The following is a 22,349-nucleotide window of genomic DNA, read 5'->3' as shown; positions in this document are numbered from 1 at the left end:
AATAAGACGAGTAGGAGTAGGTCACATTATACGTTTATTATAGACAACAAAAAGCAATGGAAACAAGTATACTTAGTTACTTTCTTTTCATCTGTTATGCGAATAAATGTAATCACCTGCTGTGAAGATAAACAGCTGTTTTACGCAATGCAACTTGCATAACTGACGTATATGCGAGTTGCTTTTATATGATGTGAAAAGTTTCAATTACTAATATAAATCAGAATATTGAGTTCAAAAATAATATTCTGTCTATTTTCGTTTATGCCGTTGCACTTTTGCTATTCGCTATTGAAAAAACGTCATAATTAGGTTGAGGTGAATTCGAATCTTGGCAACACTATTTCGCAAAAATAAGAAGAAATGAAAATTATTTGTGTGCAGTTTTTTTTTTTTTGTTCCTGTGTAAACTTTATGAAGAACTTTTGAAACCCAGTAAAGATTTTGTGAAACAAAAAAAAAAAAAAAAGTAAATGCAGTTTTACCATTTCCTAAAGTGAAAAACAATAAAATTGTTTAAAGAAAACAAATAATAAAAAAAAGTGTAAAAGTATTAAAAAATATTCAAAAAAAAAAAAAAAAAAAAAAAAAAACAACATGGATCAATTAGAATTGCCTGCTGATGATGGTCAGACAGAAGAGAAGTTCGGTAAGTAAGCGTATAATATTTTAGTAAGAATGAGCAAAAGAGAAAAAAACAGGATTATATGTTTTAAACTGAAGACATTTTTAAGTAAATTTAGCATCTAATTCATTTGTAGGGGCGTGGCGTACTTCTTCGCAATTTTCTTTCGTATAATGCATACATTGCATACATTGCATACATTGACCTCATTCTCATTCTCTACACCCATGTGAATGTATGCGTATGCGATTGTGTGCTTTTGTTTCGCTTACCACAGCGTACGGCATTTCTATATTTTTTATTAAAAACATAAACTTTTCATTGGTTTTCTTTTGATTGACAAGTGGTTTTCGTTGTATTGTTACTTTCAGCGATCACATAAGATTTCATAGAAGTTTTCTTTGCCATCTCGATTGGGAAGTGCTGAAACGAGAAGAATAGCAGATATTTAAGTTTCGAGTTTTGTAGTGTATTTTCAAAGCGATCATTTTCAAACGAGTTTTTTTTTGTTTCTAATTAAATAAAATTAATTGAACTTATCATATGCAACTCAAGACTCTTTTTTTAGTGCTTAAATAATTTAAAAAATTTTTCTGAGGCTATTGAGAAGATTTCTTATTGCTATTGAGAAGCAGCTGTTTTTAATAAAACAGCTGATAAAGTTGAACCGATTTAAATTGGATGACATTTTTGTTGTGGGAAGAATGCGAAACCGTATGTAGAGGTCTGCCCTTTCTCAAATATGTTATTAATGCATATACACCTGTATATTATGTTATATATTAAGAAAAGCAGATTGTATTCTTAATCGTTTCAATTCTGTGTGCAGCTTTGAGTAAAGCAATACGTAAAGATTTGTGCCTATTTATGTCTTTCGGAATGTTTTTTAATTATCCAGCAAAGAAATTGACTTATAACTAAGAAACAGCATTAGAAACTTGAGACAGTGGATTAACGGTAGTTACAAAATGAAAGCGGAAAAGAAACTAAATTCATCAAAATCTTTTGACTTTTATTATAGTAATTTTGAGTTCGGCTTGGTCGTTGATAAAATGTTTGCAATGCTTAAAAATACGATTCCGAAAAGTAGCAAAGTATATGTTTGTCTGTTTGCCCAGCCTCCGTTTGAAAAAATAAATTTAATTTCAATTTTTTCCTGCTTCGAAATTAACCTGAAATTTGGAAAAGAAAAAAAGGATGGTTTTTGGACATTGCTTCAAACAAAAATCCATAAGGTGCCGATAAATAGAGCGAAGCTTTCATAGCTTGTCATTGTTTGAATTTTTCAAAATTCTTTATACTTTTTTTATATCTACCGTTTGGGTTTATTCATGTGTGTATGTATTCATCCCCCGGTAATGTTGCTATTCAAGAGGGTTAACATCACCTTACTACCATTGAGGCAAAATTGTTTATTATTTAATCAATAAGCAATATATGAAAAGTAAAAATACTTTTTGGCATTTCATTTCATTTTAATTTAAGAAGAGTCAATCTTACGCTTTAAATCTGGTTTGAGTAAATTTATATAAATAACTTATTAACTCAGACTGCTCGACTTTAGTTTAGCTTGTTTATGTAAATCAACAAATAAACATTTCATTGTTTCATTTTTTTTATATATTTTTTTTTTTTATATCAAATTAATATCAAACTGCCAAAAACTTACTAACAATTTTTTCGATACCAAAAGTTCTCTCCGTTAGTTTCAATTTTCGACAAAGAATTTATGAAATTTTCTATTCAAGACTTTATAGTTTTGATACTTTTCTTTCCTATGGTGTTTCACGCTATTCTTTTTCTGCTATTCGGCAAATTAACAATCGAAAATTCGCTGGGATGCGTATCAAAGTGTAGTATCGTGTTTCATATTTTCGTTTGATGTCTATAGGGATTGATTGTACAATTTCAAATAAACGAAAATATTTTAGATATTGTTTTTATTTATCGGTTGTAGGGCAATTAAAGGTGACAATATAAGCATAATCGATATTTCGGACAAATATCGAATATTCAATAATATTGAAATTTTGGATGTATAAAAACCCTGGAACGAATCGCCTACAGTGGATAATGGAAGATCAATTGCAAAGTCACTATTTTAAGTAATATTTCAGTTATCTTTCAGTTTATTTAAATTAATTGACATATTATACTGCATTTTTAACCTTTTTTCTTTTTTATACGTTTTGATTTCATGTTATTTCACTAATTTTAATTAAAAAAAAAAAAAGGCGCAAAAAGTTCGGATATTGAAAACGAATATTAATTGTTACAAATTTGCTTAAACTAATTAGTAACAGCATTTTATATGGTGACCGTTTATGGTATAAAAGCTTTGTTCAACAGTTTATTTATTTCTTTTTATTTGAGAAAAGAATTTATTTTTATTTTTTTAATGTTTACTTTAGCATAGGATAGGTGGATAAAAAATGTGAAAGTGTGTTTATTATAATTTTAAAAAGGCACTTAGGTAAAATATTTAGAAAATAACTATATATATATATATATATATACATATTTAGGTTCTACATATTTATTTTTAAACTTTCTAATAATTTTTTTTTTACTGATGTTTTATCTATTGATTCAGCTATCTACTCTTTATGCTTCATGCACTTAAACGCCCCATTTCTCTTTGGGTACATATTATATTATATTTTGTACCTTATAACCCCTTTAAAACCACGATAGTTGACGGAAAATTTATATCGAAACTCGGTTGAAAACCAGTTAACTTACAAGTTGTCTGAGATAAAAAAGTGTTCAGAGGCTATTGCTTGTATCTTATACCGATTTTATCTTGCCTTTATAGTAGCTTTTGATACAAATTTTCTCTCAACTTACTTCGTTTTCAACGGGTTATATGTAAAAAATTGAATTTTGATTCTGCCATTATTGAAAACTTTTTAATTGAAATCGTCTTTTGCTTTGTTGAGACTTTATCAGTTTTAATACAACTCCCTCCTTGTAACGAGCTATCTCTATTTCATTCATTCTCTCATTCGTAAATATAAAAAAAAAAAAGAAAAGAAAAACACGTTAAGTTTACCGCCAAAATTAAGTTCTCCGAAATGTTCAGAATTTCCTAAGTCGTGCTTTGAATTGACATAAACAGATTGAACCAGCTTTCATAGCACAAGTGAGCTAAAGTAATCGACAACATCTCTATACTTAGGTTATTCTTGTAGGTGATGGTTCAATTGTGTAAAAAATGGATAGGTGCGCTGTAAGGCCTGATAGTTGAGTTTTTTTTTTTTTTTTTTTTTTTAACGCTCCTCATATATCTTTAACATGCGTTTTCGAATTATACCGATCAGATATGAATAGAGCCGAACAAATAAAAATAAATTCATTCATAAATTTCTTACTAGCAGCGCTGTGACGCGATATTGCTTTTACGAGAACAAAAACACAACGACAAAGCAAAACAAAAGCCTTGATAATGGCCGTGAGGGGCGGCTAAAGGCAAAAACAAGTGTGAAAAAAAGCAAAAAAACAAAACGAAGCAACGTAACTAACTGGCATTAGACCAATATAATACATTAAACATGAAATGTAAATGAATAAAAGGAAAATACGAGTAAGAAAATTTTAATCTAACAAGTAAAATATCAAACAAGCGATATACGGTGACTTTTGCATACCCATCTCATACCCATTTGCATAGCCATCAAATAACTATAAAAATTTTTTTTTTTTTTTGTCCTTTTCCAAACGAAAGCAACCTACAAAGACTTTTAGAAATTCCATTTTTGTTAATTTCAGCTCTGCGTGCCCCTAAATATTTAATTTATTTATCTCAATAAGAAATCAGTTCCAAATCAATATAAATTTTTATTTGTCATTTTTTTGAAGTCTTAAACATCTATCACAGATTACAACCTGTTCAGATATTATAATACGTTAGTTCGAATAACGAATAAAAAATGTTACGCTTTATATAGAAAAGTGTTGGCAAATTATAATGAAAGAATTTTGAAAGTGAAATACAATAAAAAGGAGCAAAATATAGAGTACAACTACAATAGCAACTGTAACTATTGTGTCTATTGGCTTCATGGGGATATCGAATCATATATATTTGAAAATTAAAATTCCTCGTAACAGTTGATAGGTTACGCGTCCGATTAAAGTCATAAAGTCAGGCAAGAAGTGTTTCAGTGTGAATTTCGGCACAAATTTCAATCATTTGTTGGAATTCCGCATTAATGAAACGAACGAATAACCACACGTCTTTATATCGTTCTTTTCAATAAGCATTCGTGACTGTTACGTAGTTAATGACAAAGTTAAAATACTTGCATGCCACCTATGCGGGTATAAAAGAAATTAAAGAAAAACACCAACGACTGACTGACTAAACGAGTAGAAGTCAAAGAAGCCAATTGTCTTGACGGCTGCGAATTGTGTGCCCGACCGACCCTATCGTTTATTTAAGAGAAATAGTTTTTCTCTAAACGATTATGAGTTCAAATGCTTTTACGGCTTTTTCTTCGGCACTTTTAAATATACATAATTAGTGTAAAAATAATTATATATACATATTTATATATTAAATCGAAATAAATAAGCAAACAAACAAATCAACAAACTTTTGATTGCATAAGTTTTCGTTATGATCTAACAAAATAATTTAATTGATTTACAGAGAAAATTAAAACAAAAGTAAGAACGCGCTTGTTTTAAACTTTTACGAGAATTAGATAGCATAAACATATAGACATATATATGTATAATATAAATGTGTGTGTGTGTGTGTGTGTGTGTAAAAAATAAAAATCATTGTTTATTTGATTCTACAGTAAGAAATCTTTAATATTTACTTATATCTATTTTGACGCAGTGATGCAATAATATATATGTTACCTACACACAAACACGTACAGGTGGCCGTCAAAGTTACAAATTCGTACACCTGTTAATTGCTGTTGTTATGTGTTTGTCAAGCCATGTGTTAAAGTTTTTCTATTTTTGTAGGTGTTTTTCTTGCTTCGTTATTATTCTTATTATTGTTTTTGTTTTATCTGTTTTCACACTACATCTACAATCTGCTAATTGGTCATGTGTCGGTGTATTCGATATTAAGCTGGTTCTGTGTATCTTTTCTTTGTTTTTTTTCTAAACTGGGAGAAAGCATTGATAGCCAGTCAGTCTGTGTGAGACTTCTACAGCACTAAACCTCCTCTGTGCCCGATGACAAAATTCCGGGTGACGTAATATGTGTAAGCGTCAGTTCATGTCGTCTGTCATGTGGTCATCTAAATCTTCGTAAGTGCTTTTTTGATCGGAGTTAATGGTATAGTATGGTTCCACTTACGCCTTGTACTAGGTTCCAAATTTGGGGCTGGCGCGGCATAGAAGTTACGGTATTATTGTGCGTCGCCCTTTCCGCTATAGCTTGGATTATCATCTCCTTGTCGATCGCAAATCTTGGATATTGGAACATTATATGCTCAGCAATTTCATTTCGTTCCACTGAGCAATATGGCTCGTTATCATGCCTCAGATTTGACATGGCTTCACGTTTACGGTTGGGATACCTCCTACTATATTCTCACGCCCATGCATTAAAATTTCCAATAATTATTATTGCTTTACAAGCGTTAGCCTCTGTATTCAATGCGGCACAAACCCAAATAGCTGCCCGGTCCGTGATGTACGTACTATTGTGTATGGCTTGGATATCGCTACCACATCGATTTATTGCTCGATAACTGATTGTTTTAGCAGATCGTGGGCGGCCTCGTAGTGACTTATGTTCAACTGCATCATTTTCATTTTGTTTTCCTTTGTTAAAATCTTCTTATAGGCTGAGCATAACTTGCTGATCGTTGTATGGTTGGCATTTGGCCCCTTGGCTCTGCAAATAATGCAACTTGGTTCATTTTGTGCATTGCTTGGCTACGGGACCTTCTTGAACAAATATAAAGCACCACTTGCTTTCATCTACGTCATTTTTGCACGATTTGACGATACGGTCAGATTCTAGGCAATCGAAGGACGTCACATGCATGCATCTCGCAAGGATGTCAAATGGGCGCACTCTGCATACGACTCATCCAATCTTAATCTTTCCGTTTTGCAAGATCGCCATTATATATATATATATATATATAGGTGACATTTAATATCTGAGTACCTGTGTACGACTTCCTTAAGATTAAGAATTATTCGCCATTTGCAATGGCATCGCTTCACTTTTTATGGTGACTTCATCTACATCTTTAATCACAATTTTTTTAATGTTAACGAGCAATTTAACCTTAGCTTGTTCACCAAGCGTCTTCTGTATTCGGAATGTAGTCTAGTGTGCTTTTAAGCTGAAATAGCATTTCCTCTGCACGTTTTCGCTCAGGTTATGTAAATCTTCGCTTTGTTTCATAGTCTTTAAAATGATACTGTATGATATGTTGTCCATTGTTTTTATTATTATAGCCTTCATGCTTTTTCGCCATTATCTCGACCATTGGGGATTTGCTCACGCTTAACTTGTACCCATCTTCGATTTCGCGCTAGATTTTCATTTACTTTGACGACCGCTGGCTCTTTCACCTTCTTGCCAGCATTGGTTGACCGTCTTTTGCCATTGACTATTTTGGTTACCGCTTTTTTCTTATGTCTACTTTTTTTTTTTGACCAAAATGGTATTTGGCAGTATTTGTCCTAGGTTTCCTCTTTCTTAGGAATTTCATTTTTAAAGCCTGTGTCGCTTTTTTTTGCGGCGCGGCAGGCATATCCTCCAAAGGTCGCATGGGCTAGTATACGGTGCGCCTAAGAAGGACAATCGTGTCTATAAGCACCGAGATTTTATCACCTAACTCAGTGAATGCATCCGTACTTTCTTTACCTTTGCAGCATTGGCGGCGAAAAATGGCTTCTTTCTGGCGGTTGACCTGCTGCCAGTGATACTGGCGGCCGCTTCTCTTAAATGCATCTTTTGCAACCATTTCCAGAATCTTGCTGCGATAGTAGCCCTCCCTGCATGCCAACCTGTTTCCTTGTGGGTGTTCGCTCGCCGCCAATCGTAGCCGGCATCATATTTAATAGTTTCTCACTGTTATTGCTGTCCTTGTTGCTGCTTGTTCTTTTTACTGCTGTTACGGCTTTTATTGTCAATTGTCAATAACTGCTGTCGGCTCGAATGTGTGTATATATGCGTGTGATGTGTTTGGTGCGCGAGCCTGTGCGCGAGATGTGTATAATGCGCTTAATTTCAAATTCGCCCTATTCTATGCTACACTAATTAAAATGTGCGGGACGGCGACTTCAAGAGGAATGTGTCTGCACTGCATTAAATAGACGAGAGCTTTTGCAGTTGCTCAGGACGAAATGCAGCTATGTCAAGTTTTGCTTGCCTGTTGCTTTCCCTTATTCTTTGTACATTGTCAAGTGCTACCGAATGCCTCAGCACAACGGGGAAGCACACAAAATAAAGAAAAAGAGCTAACGCAAAATCCAACTTTCGGTTTAGTTTTACGTCTTTTGTGCCTTATTCATTACATTTTGCGCTTCTTCGATTATGCGGTGAACAGTTTCTTTCCGCACACTACCAACTATCACTTTTTTAATTATTATTTAATAAACCCGAACTAGCGGAGCGCTTATAAAACGCATCTACACTCTACGATATGCGAACAATTTTTTCCGTGCCTTTGTGTCTCTGTATCTTGATGTGTTTTAATCTCTTTTTATCGCGACCAATATTTAATAAAAGTACGTATATTGAAAGGCATTTTCGTAAGCATTAGCGTAAGAGTCTCAGTCGATCTATTTAGGAGATAAAAAATTGAATTTTGGACCCTATGATCATAACTGATGACTATAGATTAGAACAGTTTGTCGCCTACATCAGGTGGCTATGTAAAATTTCTAACAAAAATTAAGGCATTGAGAAACGTCTCCTTCTGGCACATGCTGTGAAATGAGTGAAGTGTTATTGGTAACTTTGATTTTTTATGTGACTATAGCAGACGTTCCATATTAAACTATCATATCAATTCCAAATTTATTTTCTCTTCGCCAGTTGTAAATTATAGGTTTTTTGTTTATTGTGCTTAGGCGTGGTTGCAGTTGGATCAGCTTCATTTTTAAATTCGATCTGCGTCCAACAAATGAATATATATATATATATATATAGCAAGTTTTAAACTTCTTTTGAGAACATATATATAGATAGATATAGAGATAGAACGCAAGAAAATTCAGAATCTCAGGGCGAATCAAGATGGATTGAATGAAAAATTTATTACATTCGACTTCACCAGAGCCAAGAAATTAAACAAGCTAACAAAGTTTTGTTCGGCTGAGATCGAATCTTATATACCCATTAACATTTACTTCATCGTACCAATTTTTTATTATATGCAATTATTTCTACATATTGCCTCTAGATCAGTATTAAGGAGTTTCGGACGTTTTTGGGTGAAAGTAATTGGCTATAAAGTATGTTTTTTTTTTAGATGGGCATGGTTATCTATTTACATTTTTGGAATAGATAAATTTATACACGGCAATAATGTTCCTTCCACTGCAACTTGAGAAAAAAAAAAACTTGACAAACTAAACTAATAGTAGGGCCCTCGGTAAAATAAATCAAAAAAAATTTCATTCTTTGGTCTTCTACAACTTACGAGCAACAAAAAAATCCGCAAAACTAAGTAATTTCAGTGTATACTATATTGTGGGCATGTCTTTTAACCGATTCGGTCTATTCTTAATATCAATCTATATGTGAGAGTTAGCAAAATATTTCTGTGCAATTTAAAGTCGTTATCTTAATTTTTGCGACTAGAAGAGTATCAAAAATACTCTTCCATACCGCCGGACAGTCTTGCCCAGATCGTTACAAAAATTGACGATTATATATTCTTTACAAGATGCAAACATGACAACAAGAAGAGCATACTTGCCTTCTGCCTACTTCGGTGGTGAGCATAAAAATTTGAAAAATCGGAAAAGGATTAAACGTTTATTTAAACAAGCAATTAATGGGACGGCTTGTAATTTATATTACATGCGTAAGTTGCGCGTGGAGTGCAACAAGTTAACAACTGGGTTAAAGTATATCTATTGCCGTATATTGCGTCTTTGCCATGGACGGACTTGTATTTCTAGTCGTAAAGATGACGGGCAACCGCAAATAGTCTATTTAAACAGACTTAGTCTATTTAAACAGACTTAGTTAGATAGGGTGGCTCAAGACTTGAGCCTATCCGTTGCTTGTAAAAGTAAATAGATTTTTGCATAGCAAAAGTTTCTCATCCAATTAAATGACAGTAGCAATAGACTTGTATGTTAAGGAAAATCATCATTGGTAGCGAGAACATATCGAAGACTAAATGCATTGTTGATTCGTGTTAACCTATTTTTTATTTTTAATTAACATAACGAACATAGTAGGGCCTTATACGGATTGCCTTTGGTCGGCACATCTTACCATCCGACATACGTTCGGCAGAAGGCGTGTTATTCAATTTATGTTTATATAGAACTAACAGTTCTATGCGGTTAAAAATATATTTTCGAGGTATGTCCTTTCTTTTGGAAAGAGTAATTTCTTGGATGGGGATTACTTTGGAAAACTATAACATTCAACATCCATGTAGCGAACTAATAAGCACGTTTTGTGGAGCTCTAGAGTATTTCTTACGACGAATACAAGCTCTAAGCGATCATAGTGTGATGTGAGAATACCTGCTTATATAGCGTGAAAATAGTTATGATAAGATTAAAAAGGCTTAAGTTTGATGATAGACAACAAGATCTTTCGTTTTGTATTGGAAAATTTGCATTTCTCACGCGAATACATGTTAAGTTCCGAATTGAGTTAACAAAGAATTTGGCTCAAACACTTGGCACTCACTCCTAACCACTTGACATGATATGGTTGTAAGAATAGCACGTCTTTCTCGAACAAACAGATAATGAATATATATATCGTACTTATATTTTCTCTCGGGCTAGTCTCGACTAGTCAAAGTCGGATAAGTCGATAAAAGATTTAATGCCTGTTGATTACGGAACGGGCGGATTAGGTTTCAGTGATCGCAATGGAGAGATGATACTTTCGTCCAAGCTTGCTTATTGCGATAGTAGAGGCAAATTCACGGGCGACAACAAGCCTATTAGCAAGTGATAGATGAATGGAAAAATTTAAGTGAACATGCTTATATAAGTTGGGTAGGAACATGGGTAGGTGTGATCTTGTAGGATTAGGAAGACTTGAAAATACGCGTACCTTATGAGAATCAAGAAATCAAAAATTTCCACTAAACATTTCCTTTCTTATGGTGGCATGTGTTCGTCGATGTTGAAATCAATCAGCTAAGCGAGGAGAAAGTAACTAAAGAATTTGTCTTCTGCTAGTTTCATTAAAATTATACACCGTCCTCCTGATTGTCAAATCTTTCCTGACTGATAATTAATTCTTTTCTGATTATTAAAGCAAGTTAAGCTCGTATTTATATTCATATATAACTACTCATTATAGTAATGCTTCTTCTTACATTAGAGTGTCGTATTTAATGATGAAAAATATTAGTGCAGTTGAATTTTAAAATATTACTCATACGCCGCATTAGACCGCATAAATAACATTAAATATGGCCGTTAAACATAATTTCTCAAATTTAATGGATTTCCTTTTATTGATGAGGTCAACATTTTATTGATTTACCGCAAGCGCGCGCATATATGTATGTAATTCAAACGTTATTGTCGACGTTTTGTTACTTTTATTTTATTTACTATTAATAGTGATAGATTTATGCGATAAGCATATGTTGTAGATTTATTTAAATTTTTTTTTCTTTGCGAGCAAATCATTAAACAATCGATCAATGAGTGAAATTACACTATGGCAGTGTGAAACTCGCAAATATATATAAACACACAGATTATTGTGAACTCATAAATAGAGTTAAGATGTTTCTTGTTTCGCTCTTTGCGAATCTTTGTTAATCTTTGATTTACGATTTAGACGAAAAGTTGGACAAAGGGTGGATAATAAAGCGAGAGATTAAAAATTTCTTTATTTATTTGTTTATTTATTTGTAATCATAGCATTTATTAAAATTTAAAAATTTCCTCTATCGCTATACAGTAAACGGAAGAAACATTTTATTTTTTCATTTTATGCTTTACGGAATGTCGAGAAAGTGCTTTTCAAACAAAATGAATAATTAAATTACACTCGGATATCTATTCGTCCAATTTGCCATTTTGATTAAATATAACCATTTTTGATTAAATATATGCTTAATGAATGCGAAAATCTTTCGAATATTCGAATAAGGATTCGTTTTCGGAACCTGAAGAACTTAATATCAATAAAATATTTGATTTTATTGCAGCGACTAGAAATTTGTTGCATAATTATCTCTTTTGGCGCACATGGATATTCAAAATGTATATACTCATACTTACATCGCTCAAAAAACATGACACAAAAGCATATTCAACTATATATGAATTAAAATTCCAAGTTTCTGCGTCAATGTGAGTTTGCGTAAACGCTAGCAACACGTACAGACGGTAGGAGGACAGATGAAATGATTTAAGCATGATATCTATTGCAAGCGGTTAGCGACTCCAACTTTTCAAATTTCATTTATGGAAATTTCAAACTTCTTCCGAAGTCTTGCAACAGATAGGCAGGCGGATAGTTAAACAGGCGGAATAGAATGAACGTTTTTTTATATCGAATGCTGGGCGTGTGTTTTTTACCGTTATAAAATTAGTGTTTCTCAGATTGGTTGACCTAAAAAAAAAAAAAAAAATGTATATATCTGCTCAAGTATGATCAAGTCTGCTTGGGCAAATTATTTAAATAAAAGATTTTTTTTTTTCAGTTTTCCTAAGAAAATCGGATTCTTTATTCCGTCTTTCGTTTCTTCGCAAAAATTCTCAAATCAATCGAAATGAGCTGAACATATCTTACGGTTGACAGAAGGTTTAATATATCTAAAAATAATTTCCATCATATATGTTGACTAATAACTATTTGCCATTTATTATAGATTTCGAATATTTTGTTTATATTTTCTTTTAATTTAATTTATTTTTTGTTTTAGGTTTGCGTTCAGCCATTGAACGTTTGCTGTTAATAGCCTTACGAAATAGAAAATCGATTAAATTGCATACTCTGCTTGAGTACAATAAATACGGATTTTTTCTCTATTTCCTTATAATTGAATAGAAAGTTTTAAATCTGCACATATATATGTAAACCGATGTAACTGCATATTAGATAAGGTTAACTACAGTTCCGCCAATATGCTATGTATGTATTTACTTAGCTTTTGCACTAAAATCGAATGTTTTTCTTCTTCTTCTTTTTGCTGCTTCTTGTATATTTCTCTTGGTCTTGAGTTTTTCCCATGTTCCCATATGCTGTACCTTTGTACGACATCAGCAAGCAAAATTTTCTTTACTAAGGCGCAGATTATTTGTAATCGTTTTGAAAATATTTTTAAAAGTTGAGGTTTGAGAACTGAGAGCATCAAACAGAAATTTTGAAGATGACATTTTCTTTATATGCGTCACATGCGTCACATGTTTTGCCTAAATTATTGATGTGTTCCGTCTTTAATTGAAAACGCGTCACTAAGTTATATAAACAGGGAAGATAAGCGTTATCTTCCATTTTTTTATTCTCATTTTTCAAGATATGACAAATGTTAAGAGGAGCAGACGCACAGGTCGGCCTACGCGATTAACATAAATACCGCAATTTATTTATTTAGGCGTCCTTTTAGCTTTCTATCAGTTTTTGTTGTTCTCTCAGTCAGTCAGCCAGTGTGAGACTTTCACCGCATTAAACCCCCTCTACGTTCGACTCATACTCATTAAATTAAGTACGGTAACTAACAAAGTCAATGTATGGAGTCGGCAATTATTAACAAAAGAAATCTTTTCCCACCTGGTGGGTGAATAAAATTAAATTCGAATTTTTATCGTTTTCGTTAGGTTAAATTAAGAAGATTAATGGGTGGAGTCTCGTTCTGTAGACTTTATTAAAATTGATAGCTAAATTCGTACTTGTAAAGGCTTATTGCCAATATGCAAATATCGGAAAATATTCTATATTGACTGCTTGATTTTCCCTAGATTTTTTTCCTTTTCTTTAGTAGGTTAAGTTTAGGTTAGCTTAACTTGGCCGCGGTCAAGTCTAAATTTTGTTTCAAAAAGTGGCGATTATCAGATGAATGCCGTTGCATTTCAAACTGATTTTTTAGTTAATTTAATGATATTCTCAAGATCGGTACTGAACAAGTCTGCAAGCCCATCCAGTAAAACTGTCACGAGAAATTTGCGCTATGTTGGCAAGACTGTAGATATAATGGTTGAAGTTCTCCTAAGAGCTTCCGTTGTGATGATCATAACGACGCGATGATTCGTTACTGTATGGCTACGATTGTTGCGATGGAACTGACTATCAGGGCATATTTCCCTTTCCTTCCGATCTTAAACTAGATCCATTATAAACAAAATGATTCTTATTCTTATGATGAGATAGAATGGCGGTAAATGACTGAACTGAAACGAGTCGTCTTCTTTAGAAGAGTGATCGTCTGACCTATCGTTGACCTAAGTACCGCTTTCTGCCAGCAAGTCAACGTAACTGTGAATTATGCAGAAGATAAGTTATCTGAGCAACCAAAATATGCGAAGCTAAGCTTTCGCTTATCTAATGCGGATTATCTCAGCATTAAATACGTTGCGGTTATTCGACATTCGGGAAAAATTGATTACAATACGATCGTGCAGTTGACGCCAAAGTTCGAACTGGGTTCATCCTCTGTCCCGGGCTTAAGCTTTAGCAGCATCCCTTCACATATCTCGTCACGGTAACATTCGGGAATATAAAGGGTTCACTGTTGCGTGCTGTCGCATGCATGGTTATGCTGTGAGAGTAGAATTAGATGCGTACAGAATATGCTATTCTTTTACAGCATTGCCATTCATTTTGAGAAATGCAAAAAAAAAGCAAATGTTGGGTATCAAGAGATTCGATCTAATCTAAATGCAATTTATTCTTAAATTTCGTTTCGTTTTATTCTCTTAATTAAATATTTTGTTTTTGGTTTAGTTTTGAGTTTTTGTTTTTGCCTGTTTATAATATTTGCGATTGTATGCTCGTTACCCGCTCGCGTATATATGCATATGTTTTTGTTGTTTTTTATTTTTTCGTGCTCATATAACTTTGAAATTTGATTGTACGGCAACAGTTTGTAATTAGCGTCGCTGGCATTCATTTGCATGTCATTCGTATTTTGCAAGAAGAACATTATTATATTAATATAATATAATAAATAATAATTTTGTTTTCTTAACTGAAAGAAGAACATTTTTTTTTTAAATTTCGTAAGAAAAAATTTTTTTTTTTATTTTTTTACAATTTTTTTTTGCAAATCTATCAATAATAATAATAAGAAATATCACAAAATATAAATAATAACAATAATAATGAATTTTTTGAACAAACATATATTTATTTAAGAGTTCAGAAAATATTTTATTCACATCTATATATATGATATTGAATATATATATATATACGTAAATGTAACGTTTTTAGTTGAACTGAGCGGTGTGTCTTCCTTCCCTTTTATACTTATTTATGTCATTTATTTTGCCCCAAAAGCAAAAAAAAAAATAAAAAATCGTTGAGCTCATAGATTTTGCAAAAAAAAATCAACAAAAAAAAAAAAAAAAAAAAAAAAAAAGCGAAAAAACACATAATTATAATAAATAATATTTATATGCGACCATATATGATATGTACGCTTTCGGATGTGTGTATATGTGTGAGTGTGTGTGTGTTTCTTTTTTTTTTTTTCTAAATGAACAGATTTATAGACTCGTTTTATTTTTCAAAATAAAGCAAAGAACTTTAAAGTTTAATCAAATATATATATATAATTGAATAATTATTTGTTGATGTTTTCGTTTTTTTTGTTTTTTTAAATTTTCTTTTCATTTTTCTTTTCTCAAAAATTTTATGTTTATACATCAAATCGTGAAATGTGCTTTAAATTTAAAATCTTCGCCATCAACACTATTACTTATTAATTTAATTAAAGCTGTATATTTATGTTTCGTCTGACTGCTGAAAAGTGTAAAACTGAAGTGGGAAGCGCTTCCCGTGAGTGAAAATGAATGAATGAAATGAACAAGTGAGAAGACTCGATACATCGTAGAATACATTTTGGCATAACGCGTTTGGCTGCGTAGATCTAAAATATGTTTACACTGACAGATCAGGCATGATATTATAACAGTCATATTGAGGGGAGCTTTTATTAATTGGTCATCTATTTATTTTTCTAAAGTGCGTGCACTTTCATATCTTTGCTATAATGCATCCCGAAGTGCTTAGATGCGATTATACGACAATCGAAATCACAATTGAACATTAATTTCAATTTTGGAAGCTTGTATTTTTATACCCGTCACGGAATGATGAGGTCATGTGCAATTTTGTTAAAATTTGTTTTATCTTAATCGGTATCAAATTCTGTATCGACCTAAGCATATTTTTACGTCCATCCGTTCATCAATTTATTTGACTTTGAAGCAGCACATGCTCCTGGCAGCAAAAATTAAGGTATCGAAAACCGAAAACAACAACAACATAGTCAAGGGCACTTGAATTTTGAAAATCAAAAAAATAGATGGAATATTGCTTGTCATCAATCATAAATTGCAACAATAAAAATTGATGTAATCTATGAGTGATTTCACTATATATATCGAAGATTGCAAAAAAATCGGCGATTTTACTTTTCTTGGAGATAGTATTTTTCTTCTTCTTCTTCTTTTTTTTTTTTTGTGGAAAATTTAACTGGCATGAGGAACATTGTTTGTATTCCTTGAATTAGTTCCTTATATGATAGGAAAGTCTACGTTTTAGTATTTTAGGTTGGAAATTCCATATCCAAAACCTTGATCGGATATATAAATTTAATATGGTAAATTTTGGATCAGGTATTTTTTTGTTGTGCTTTCAATCAATCTGTCATCAAAGGAAAGTGATGTTTTGTTCATTATGATGGTCCAAATTTTTGTCGTTTTTAATAACCAAAAATAGTAGCGTATGATATTTAAGTGACGACCGAGCACGATTTTAACGTTTCAACTTGTAATGTACCATGTAAGGTACATATCACTGCGCAGTGAAAACGAAAGTGACAATACAAATCGCTGAGCGCCCCTTAAAACTTAACATTATCTCATTACTGAAGATATTGGCATGAAATTTGACATAAATGTCAGTCAAGTTGTTGTGAATTCAAAAGCACAAAAAAAGAAGAAGAAGAAAAAAAAACTTCTAAGTGAAGAGCTGTTGTTACGTTTTAATCCCAGAGTAGCATGCACGGTACGATATACGAACGATATATTAGGTGAGCGGATTCTCTTTTGATTTCCAAATTAAATATCATAGCGTAGGTCACTCCGTAAAAATAACCCCCCAAAGACAACTATAAAGGTTGTCTCGATCTTTTGCCAAAAAACTAATATCTGTGCAAGTTTTGCGTGACACAGGGAACAAATGCTGTTAGCTTTGCTGCCTATTCTCATTGACTTTTTAGGTTAGAAAAATTTTTTTTACGTAATTTAAAGTTACGTTGTTGATTGATGTCCAAGTTTTTCTTTGAAAAGTACACGAGCTTACTTAGCTTTTGTTTCTTAAATCGAAGAAGAAATTCTTAAAAAAATATTTTTCGAAAAACAATTCTTTGTTTCAAGTTTAAATGAAATCTAAAAGAAAGTTTTCTTATTATCTTAACTCTCCGTGTCTTCGTTAAATCGTCTTTAAAAATTCAATAAAATTTACATTTTGGAAAATATTTCGAAAATCTTTTTCCTTTGTTTTTGAAAATTATAAAAAGAATTTTAAAGTTTAAATATATTTGATGCTGCAAAACAAAAACAAAAAAAAAAAAACCTTGAAATAAAACAATTATCAAAATTGTTATTGTGACCCTTATGGGTATAATCCATCGCGTAATTGCTTTCCTTAGAAAATTTGAATAACATGTTACACAAGTACTAGTGGCTTGACAAGTCCTTAAAAATATTTCAATATTTCGAAATAACTTTTATGCCAATATATTAATGTTATGGAATTTCCAATGGACGCAAAGAAAAATAAAAGGTAAGTAAATTATTTACTCTATCTGCTATCTAAAATATAATATACTCTACGGTTTAATATGTGTGCATATGTCTGAACATTTAACGGCATTAATTCATTATCTAATTGTCTATACGGTTGTTATTCGGTATAAAGTTATTAAAAAGAGCAGAAGTCAAGATTTTTATAAATCCTTTTAAGAAAATCAATAAAAGTTAAGAAGGACGAGAATAAAAGAATAAATGGCATATTTCAAGTTCATTGTTTTTTTAATTCTTTTTGCATTTCTAAACACATTCGAAGTCCAAATAAATAAATGAATGAATGAATGAATGAATGAATGAATGAAAAAACTTCAAGTCCACTAAGGCCAGAATACCAGTAAAAAGAGTAAAATGTTTTCATCTATATATATATACACGTACACACGTACACACGTACACACACACACACATGCGTATGTGTGTTGGAGTAAATTGTTTTTTCTCTTTTCTTCATGCTTACGTTTATACAAAAGAAAGCCAATAAACGATGTGTCATCATTGTTTCAGTTAAAACAAAAAACAAGTAAGAAAATTAAATTCGATCGGCACCGAATCATTTATACTCGTCACCGTCTATCCCAACAAAAAAAAGACAAAAGAAGGAAATTTTCACGCTCTACGATGGGCGCAGTTGATTTCTTCTATTTTCGAAATAAAAGTTTTTGCCGGCATGGAGGCAATGCGGCCGTTGTAGGTGTGACCGTTGAAAAGTTTAGATCTTTTTGCAAATTTGTAGGTGATATCTTCATTTTCGCGATATTAAGCATTTGCCCAAATAAACAGGTGGACACTCGAACTCGCGACTATATTTAGGTGCACTCAAGGTTTGTAACTGGCCAAGAATTTTTGCGCCTTGCCTCTGCGCATTACATAGGTATTAAAAAAAAATGAGTTAAATTTGAACACATTATAATATTGGTTAGACATGGTCAATTTTTTCCGTGTGCACAAATGCTGCCAGCGTCGCCCATAGAATACATATTCAAATATTTATTATAAAAAAAAAAAACAATTTTGCATTCCATTTGAGAAGCAGTGGTATTCTCAGTTTACGTGGTGCTACGGGTACGCCTTTCGACCAATTTGGGCCGTTTTTAGTACTAATCTGCGTGCAGGAGCTTCCATTGCTTCCGCCAAATTTGATGACGATAGCTTCATTTTTGCCGCCCGGGGAATGTTTAAAAGAGACTTAATACAGACGGACAGACGGACATGCTTGAATCGATTTAGAATTTGATGCTGATCAACAATATATATATATATAGTATGTGGAGTCTCTGATGCTTCCTTCTGCGCGTCGCAAACATTTTGACAAAATGAATATACCCCTCGTCTTACGGTGATCGGTATAAAAAGATACATCAAGAGGCAAACGCAAATGCCAGATAACTGCTCGTTCATTACGTTAATCACTTTTTTTTTTTTTTTTTTTGTTAATTGTGCATAAAATTATTGCAAAATCAGTGAGAGGGTCTGACTCGGTAAACTCATAGAGTATTTATTAATCCATTCAAGATTTGAATCAAGTACGTACCTATAGGACTTACGAGGCGGTCGAAAGCCGTTTTGTTAATTCTTCTTAATAAATGGTTAAGACATGTTGATTACGGACTTTGTTGATTATAACTGTAATGTGTACTTACTCCTCCTTAATGTGTTAGGTGATGTGTTTCCCTATTCACACGGATTAATTATCGTATTAGAGATCGCAATTTGCAGATTTTTCGAGCCTAAAAGAAGGTTACTTACAGCGAGCCAGAAAAAAAAAGAAAAAATTATTTAAGAAATCGTTTGAGACTGTAATTCTAAATCCTTAGTTAGTTAGAGTAGCCTTCACGCACTGCAGGGTGCACGATATAAATATATGTAATATTTTCCTGTTTGCATTACACTTACGCGTAATATTTGACAGCACTATATAATACACTTTAAAACACTTAAACTTAAATTAGCTTTTTAATGTCTCTCTAATACAAAAATTCAGGGGGTAAAGCTATTGAAACCTTAAAAAAAAAAAAAAAGAAGCACAGAAGGATACTTTTTCGATTCGAATTCATTCTCATTCTCTTTTTTTTTTTTTGGGAAGATAGGCAAGGTAATGCAATAACAATAACGTAGGAGGTTATAAAGCGTACCTTTTAAGTATTGGAAAAAAAAAATACTTGAGGCATTCTCATGAGGAAGCCTTGTGGCAAGAGCAAACATTGTAAGTGATTCAAAAAAAAAAAATAAATAAAAATAAATAAATCACTTAATCTAGTTTCATGCGTAATAAATACATTTATGGAAATACGTAAGATTTTTTGAAAAATATTCATTTTTATGTGATCGGCGACGAGCGTTTGAATGAAAAAATGCAATTTTCGATCAAAGAAGAAAAAAACACTTTTTTTTAATTAGGTCAAGAAGAAAGCTCTGTGCTTTTCTCGATAAATAACATTAGAATCGCGTAACCTTGTGGTCCAACTAACTCGATTAAGTCCTACTATGGGGCATGCGAGAAGCCAGAAGCGAGAGAAGCGAGAAAGAAAGACAACCTTACGAGATCGAAGGTAAATGCATTTCGAAACGTAGCCAAAAATCTTGAATCGAATTTAATTGGAGAGATTGGCGCTTAGAAGAAAACCAATTGATACCGGGCCATGTGGAAAATGAATCACTTGTGACAATGATATGCTAAAAAAAAAGATTGTGGTGCAAGATGAATGGCATTGTATTAACGGCCATGCAACCTGGCCATATAATTAGTTGTACTCTCTATAGGCAACAAGTAATACGATTAAAATGCCCAGCTTAGATAGAGCGATCGAAATTGATCAGTAGGAAACTGCCAAACTGCCCAACACCGTCAATGGCTCGGTAAAAATTGGGTGAGCTATGAATGCCACGACCATTTTCCTTCATATTCTTCTTCATGTCCACCAATGCTCTCTTTTCCAATTGTCTTCGCATCTGGGAGCCACGGGGGTCAGGAGGCTCGTCTCACAAAGCCACATATGCCTGCGGGTGTATGATGGACTTTGTTCATAAAGTCGTTGGAATTAAAATTTTCTCAAGAGAGAATTAATTATACAAAAAGGAATTGGACGGAATGGCCTTCCCTTTGGCCTATTAATTAATAAACTCTCTTGAGAATTAATACATGCAAGAATTAATTGACGGAAAGGCTTTTTCCCCTTTTACCTTACTTTTACTTTTGAACATATGTCACGGATGCCTGCGGGTAATTGTGGTAATTGATCAACGGCGCCGTGGAAGCCTTATGGCGGAAGCGAGCGCAATTTTTACCCTTTTTGAACGCATATCGTTGATCAATTTGTGAGTCCTGACTGCATGGGTGCGGCCCTTCGGGGAGTACTCGTGGTGATTGTGGTTGGCAAGTTCCTCGCCAAAGTGGAACAATTTGAGTGCAGCTAGGCCTCACCACTGACCAGAGTGGGGTTTATTGTTCCATACACAATAAACCGTTCTGGACTCTGGTGTTGTTTAGGCCCCTACTCTGTGGGGATTGTCTAACTCGCCAGGGGGCGTAGTACGCTTAAAGTGGCTTGGGCCACCGTGGGGTTAAGCCTTTCAGGCAGGAACCCACGTTAAACCCTTGCTACAAATTCTGTCTTCGCATCTATGCATTTTGTTGGTACGAAAACATTGGTATTTGCCAGGAGACCTTCACTTACACTTTTATGGAGACAATGTGATAAAACTCGTAAATATCACATTGGAAATTGGAAAGCGACAAAAGAGAACTAAAATAAATGTCGTCGCCTCCTCACAATCTCAAAACAAGTTCATAAAAAAAAAAGTGGGTGCGCTTAAGAAAAATTCTTATATATTATATATTGTTACGAATTCGGTTTTCTCGGTTACGGTTCGTTTCACGAGATCGCGGATATACTTTTTAAGCGCAATACACTTTTCGCACGTTTTCACTACAAGACTCTTTCATTTCCAATCAATTTGTTTAGGGGTACGACTATTTACATTTCACTTTGACAGTACTCTCGCCTCTAATATTCTTTCACGAGTCAAATGTTCTTGTCCGACTGACTCGTTCCGCCTTCCGCCTTCCGCCTTCCGCAAATAGTCTATTTATATATACATTTTTACAAGCATCTTACTGTTACCTAAGTTCATGGCTTCATTTTTTTAATACGTTAACCAGCTCTTCCGCTAATCGTTTTTCTTGGCCGGCAGCTGTATGACGCGCCGCGAATGTGCACTTGGGTTTTCCCAATTAATTGGAATGAATTGGATATCGGATTTCCGTAACAATATTTTAAAATTTGTTATGCAATATACGTATAACCCAAACGCTTAGTGATCATTATTAAAATATGTTGGACCTTTATAATCGATACTTAGCCACTTTTTCCCGTAAGTTGACAATTTTCTATAATTTATTTATAAAACCTTCGACTGAATCCATCCAAAGAAATTTGTTGGAAAGAGTTTTATTAAGAATTACTTTTACGTGTGTTAAATATTTTAGATCTTTATTATTATTATTATTATTATTATTATTATTATTATTATTATTATT

The 22,349-nt window shown here is 32.9% G+C and overlaps 1 protein-coding gene across 7 annotated transcripts in view; it reads left to right on the top strand.

Annotated features, from left to right (window-relative positions):
- Positions 1–578: 578 nt before the first annotated feature.
- Positions 579–22,349, top strand: part of LOC119631536 (protein furry) — a 110,912-nt gene continuing 89,141 nt past the window's right edge. For 6 of the 7 annotated variants that reach the window (XM_038023845.1, XM_038023843.1, XM_038023844.1 and 3 more), the window contains exon 1: positions 579–649. In XM_038023845.1, the coding sequence (XP_037879773.1) occupies positions 598–649 (52 nt within the window). In that variant the 5' untranslated portion in view covers positions 579–597. Of the gene's footprint in view, positions 650–17,573; positions 17,787–22,349 lie in introns of those variants that run through there. The other variant, XM_038023840.1, reaches the window with a different exon arrangement.

This window comes from Glossina fuscipes, unplaced genomic scaffold, assembly GCF_014805625.2.
Source record: "Glossina fuscipes isolate IAEA_lab_2018 unplaced genomic scaffold, Yale_Gfus_2 1, whole genome shotgun sequence".
Taxonomy (NCBI): domain Eukaryota; kingdom Metazoa; phylum Arthropoda; class Insecta; order Diptera; family Glossinidae; genus Glossina; species Glossina fuscipes.
Note: the sequence above shows the minus strand (reverse complement) of the source record. Positions and strands in the feature narration are given on the sequence as shown.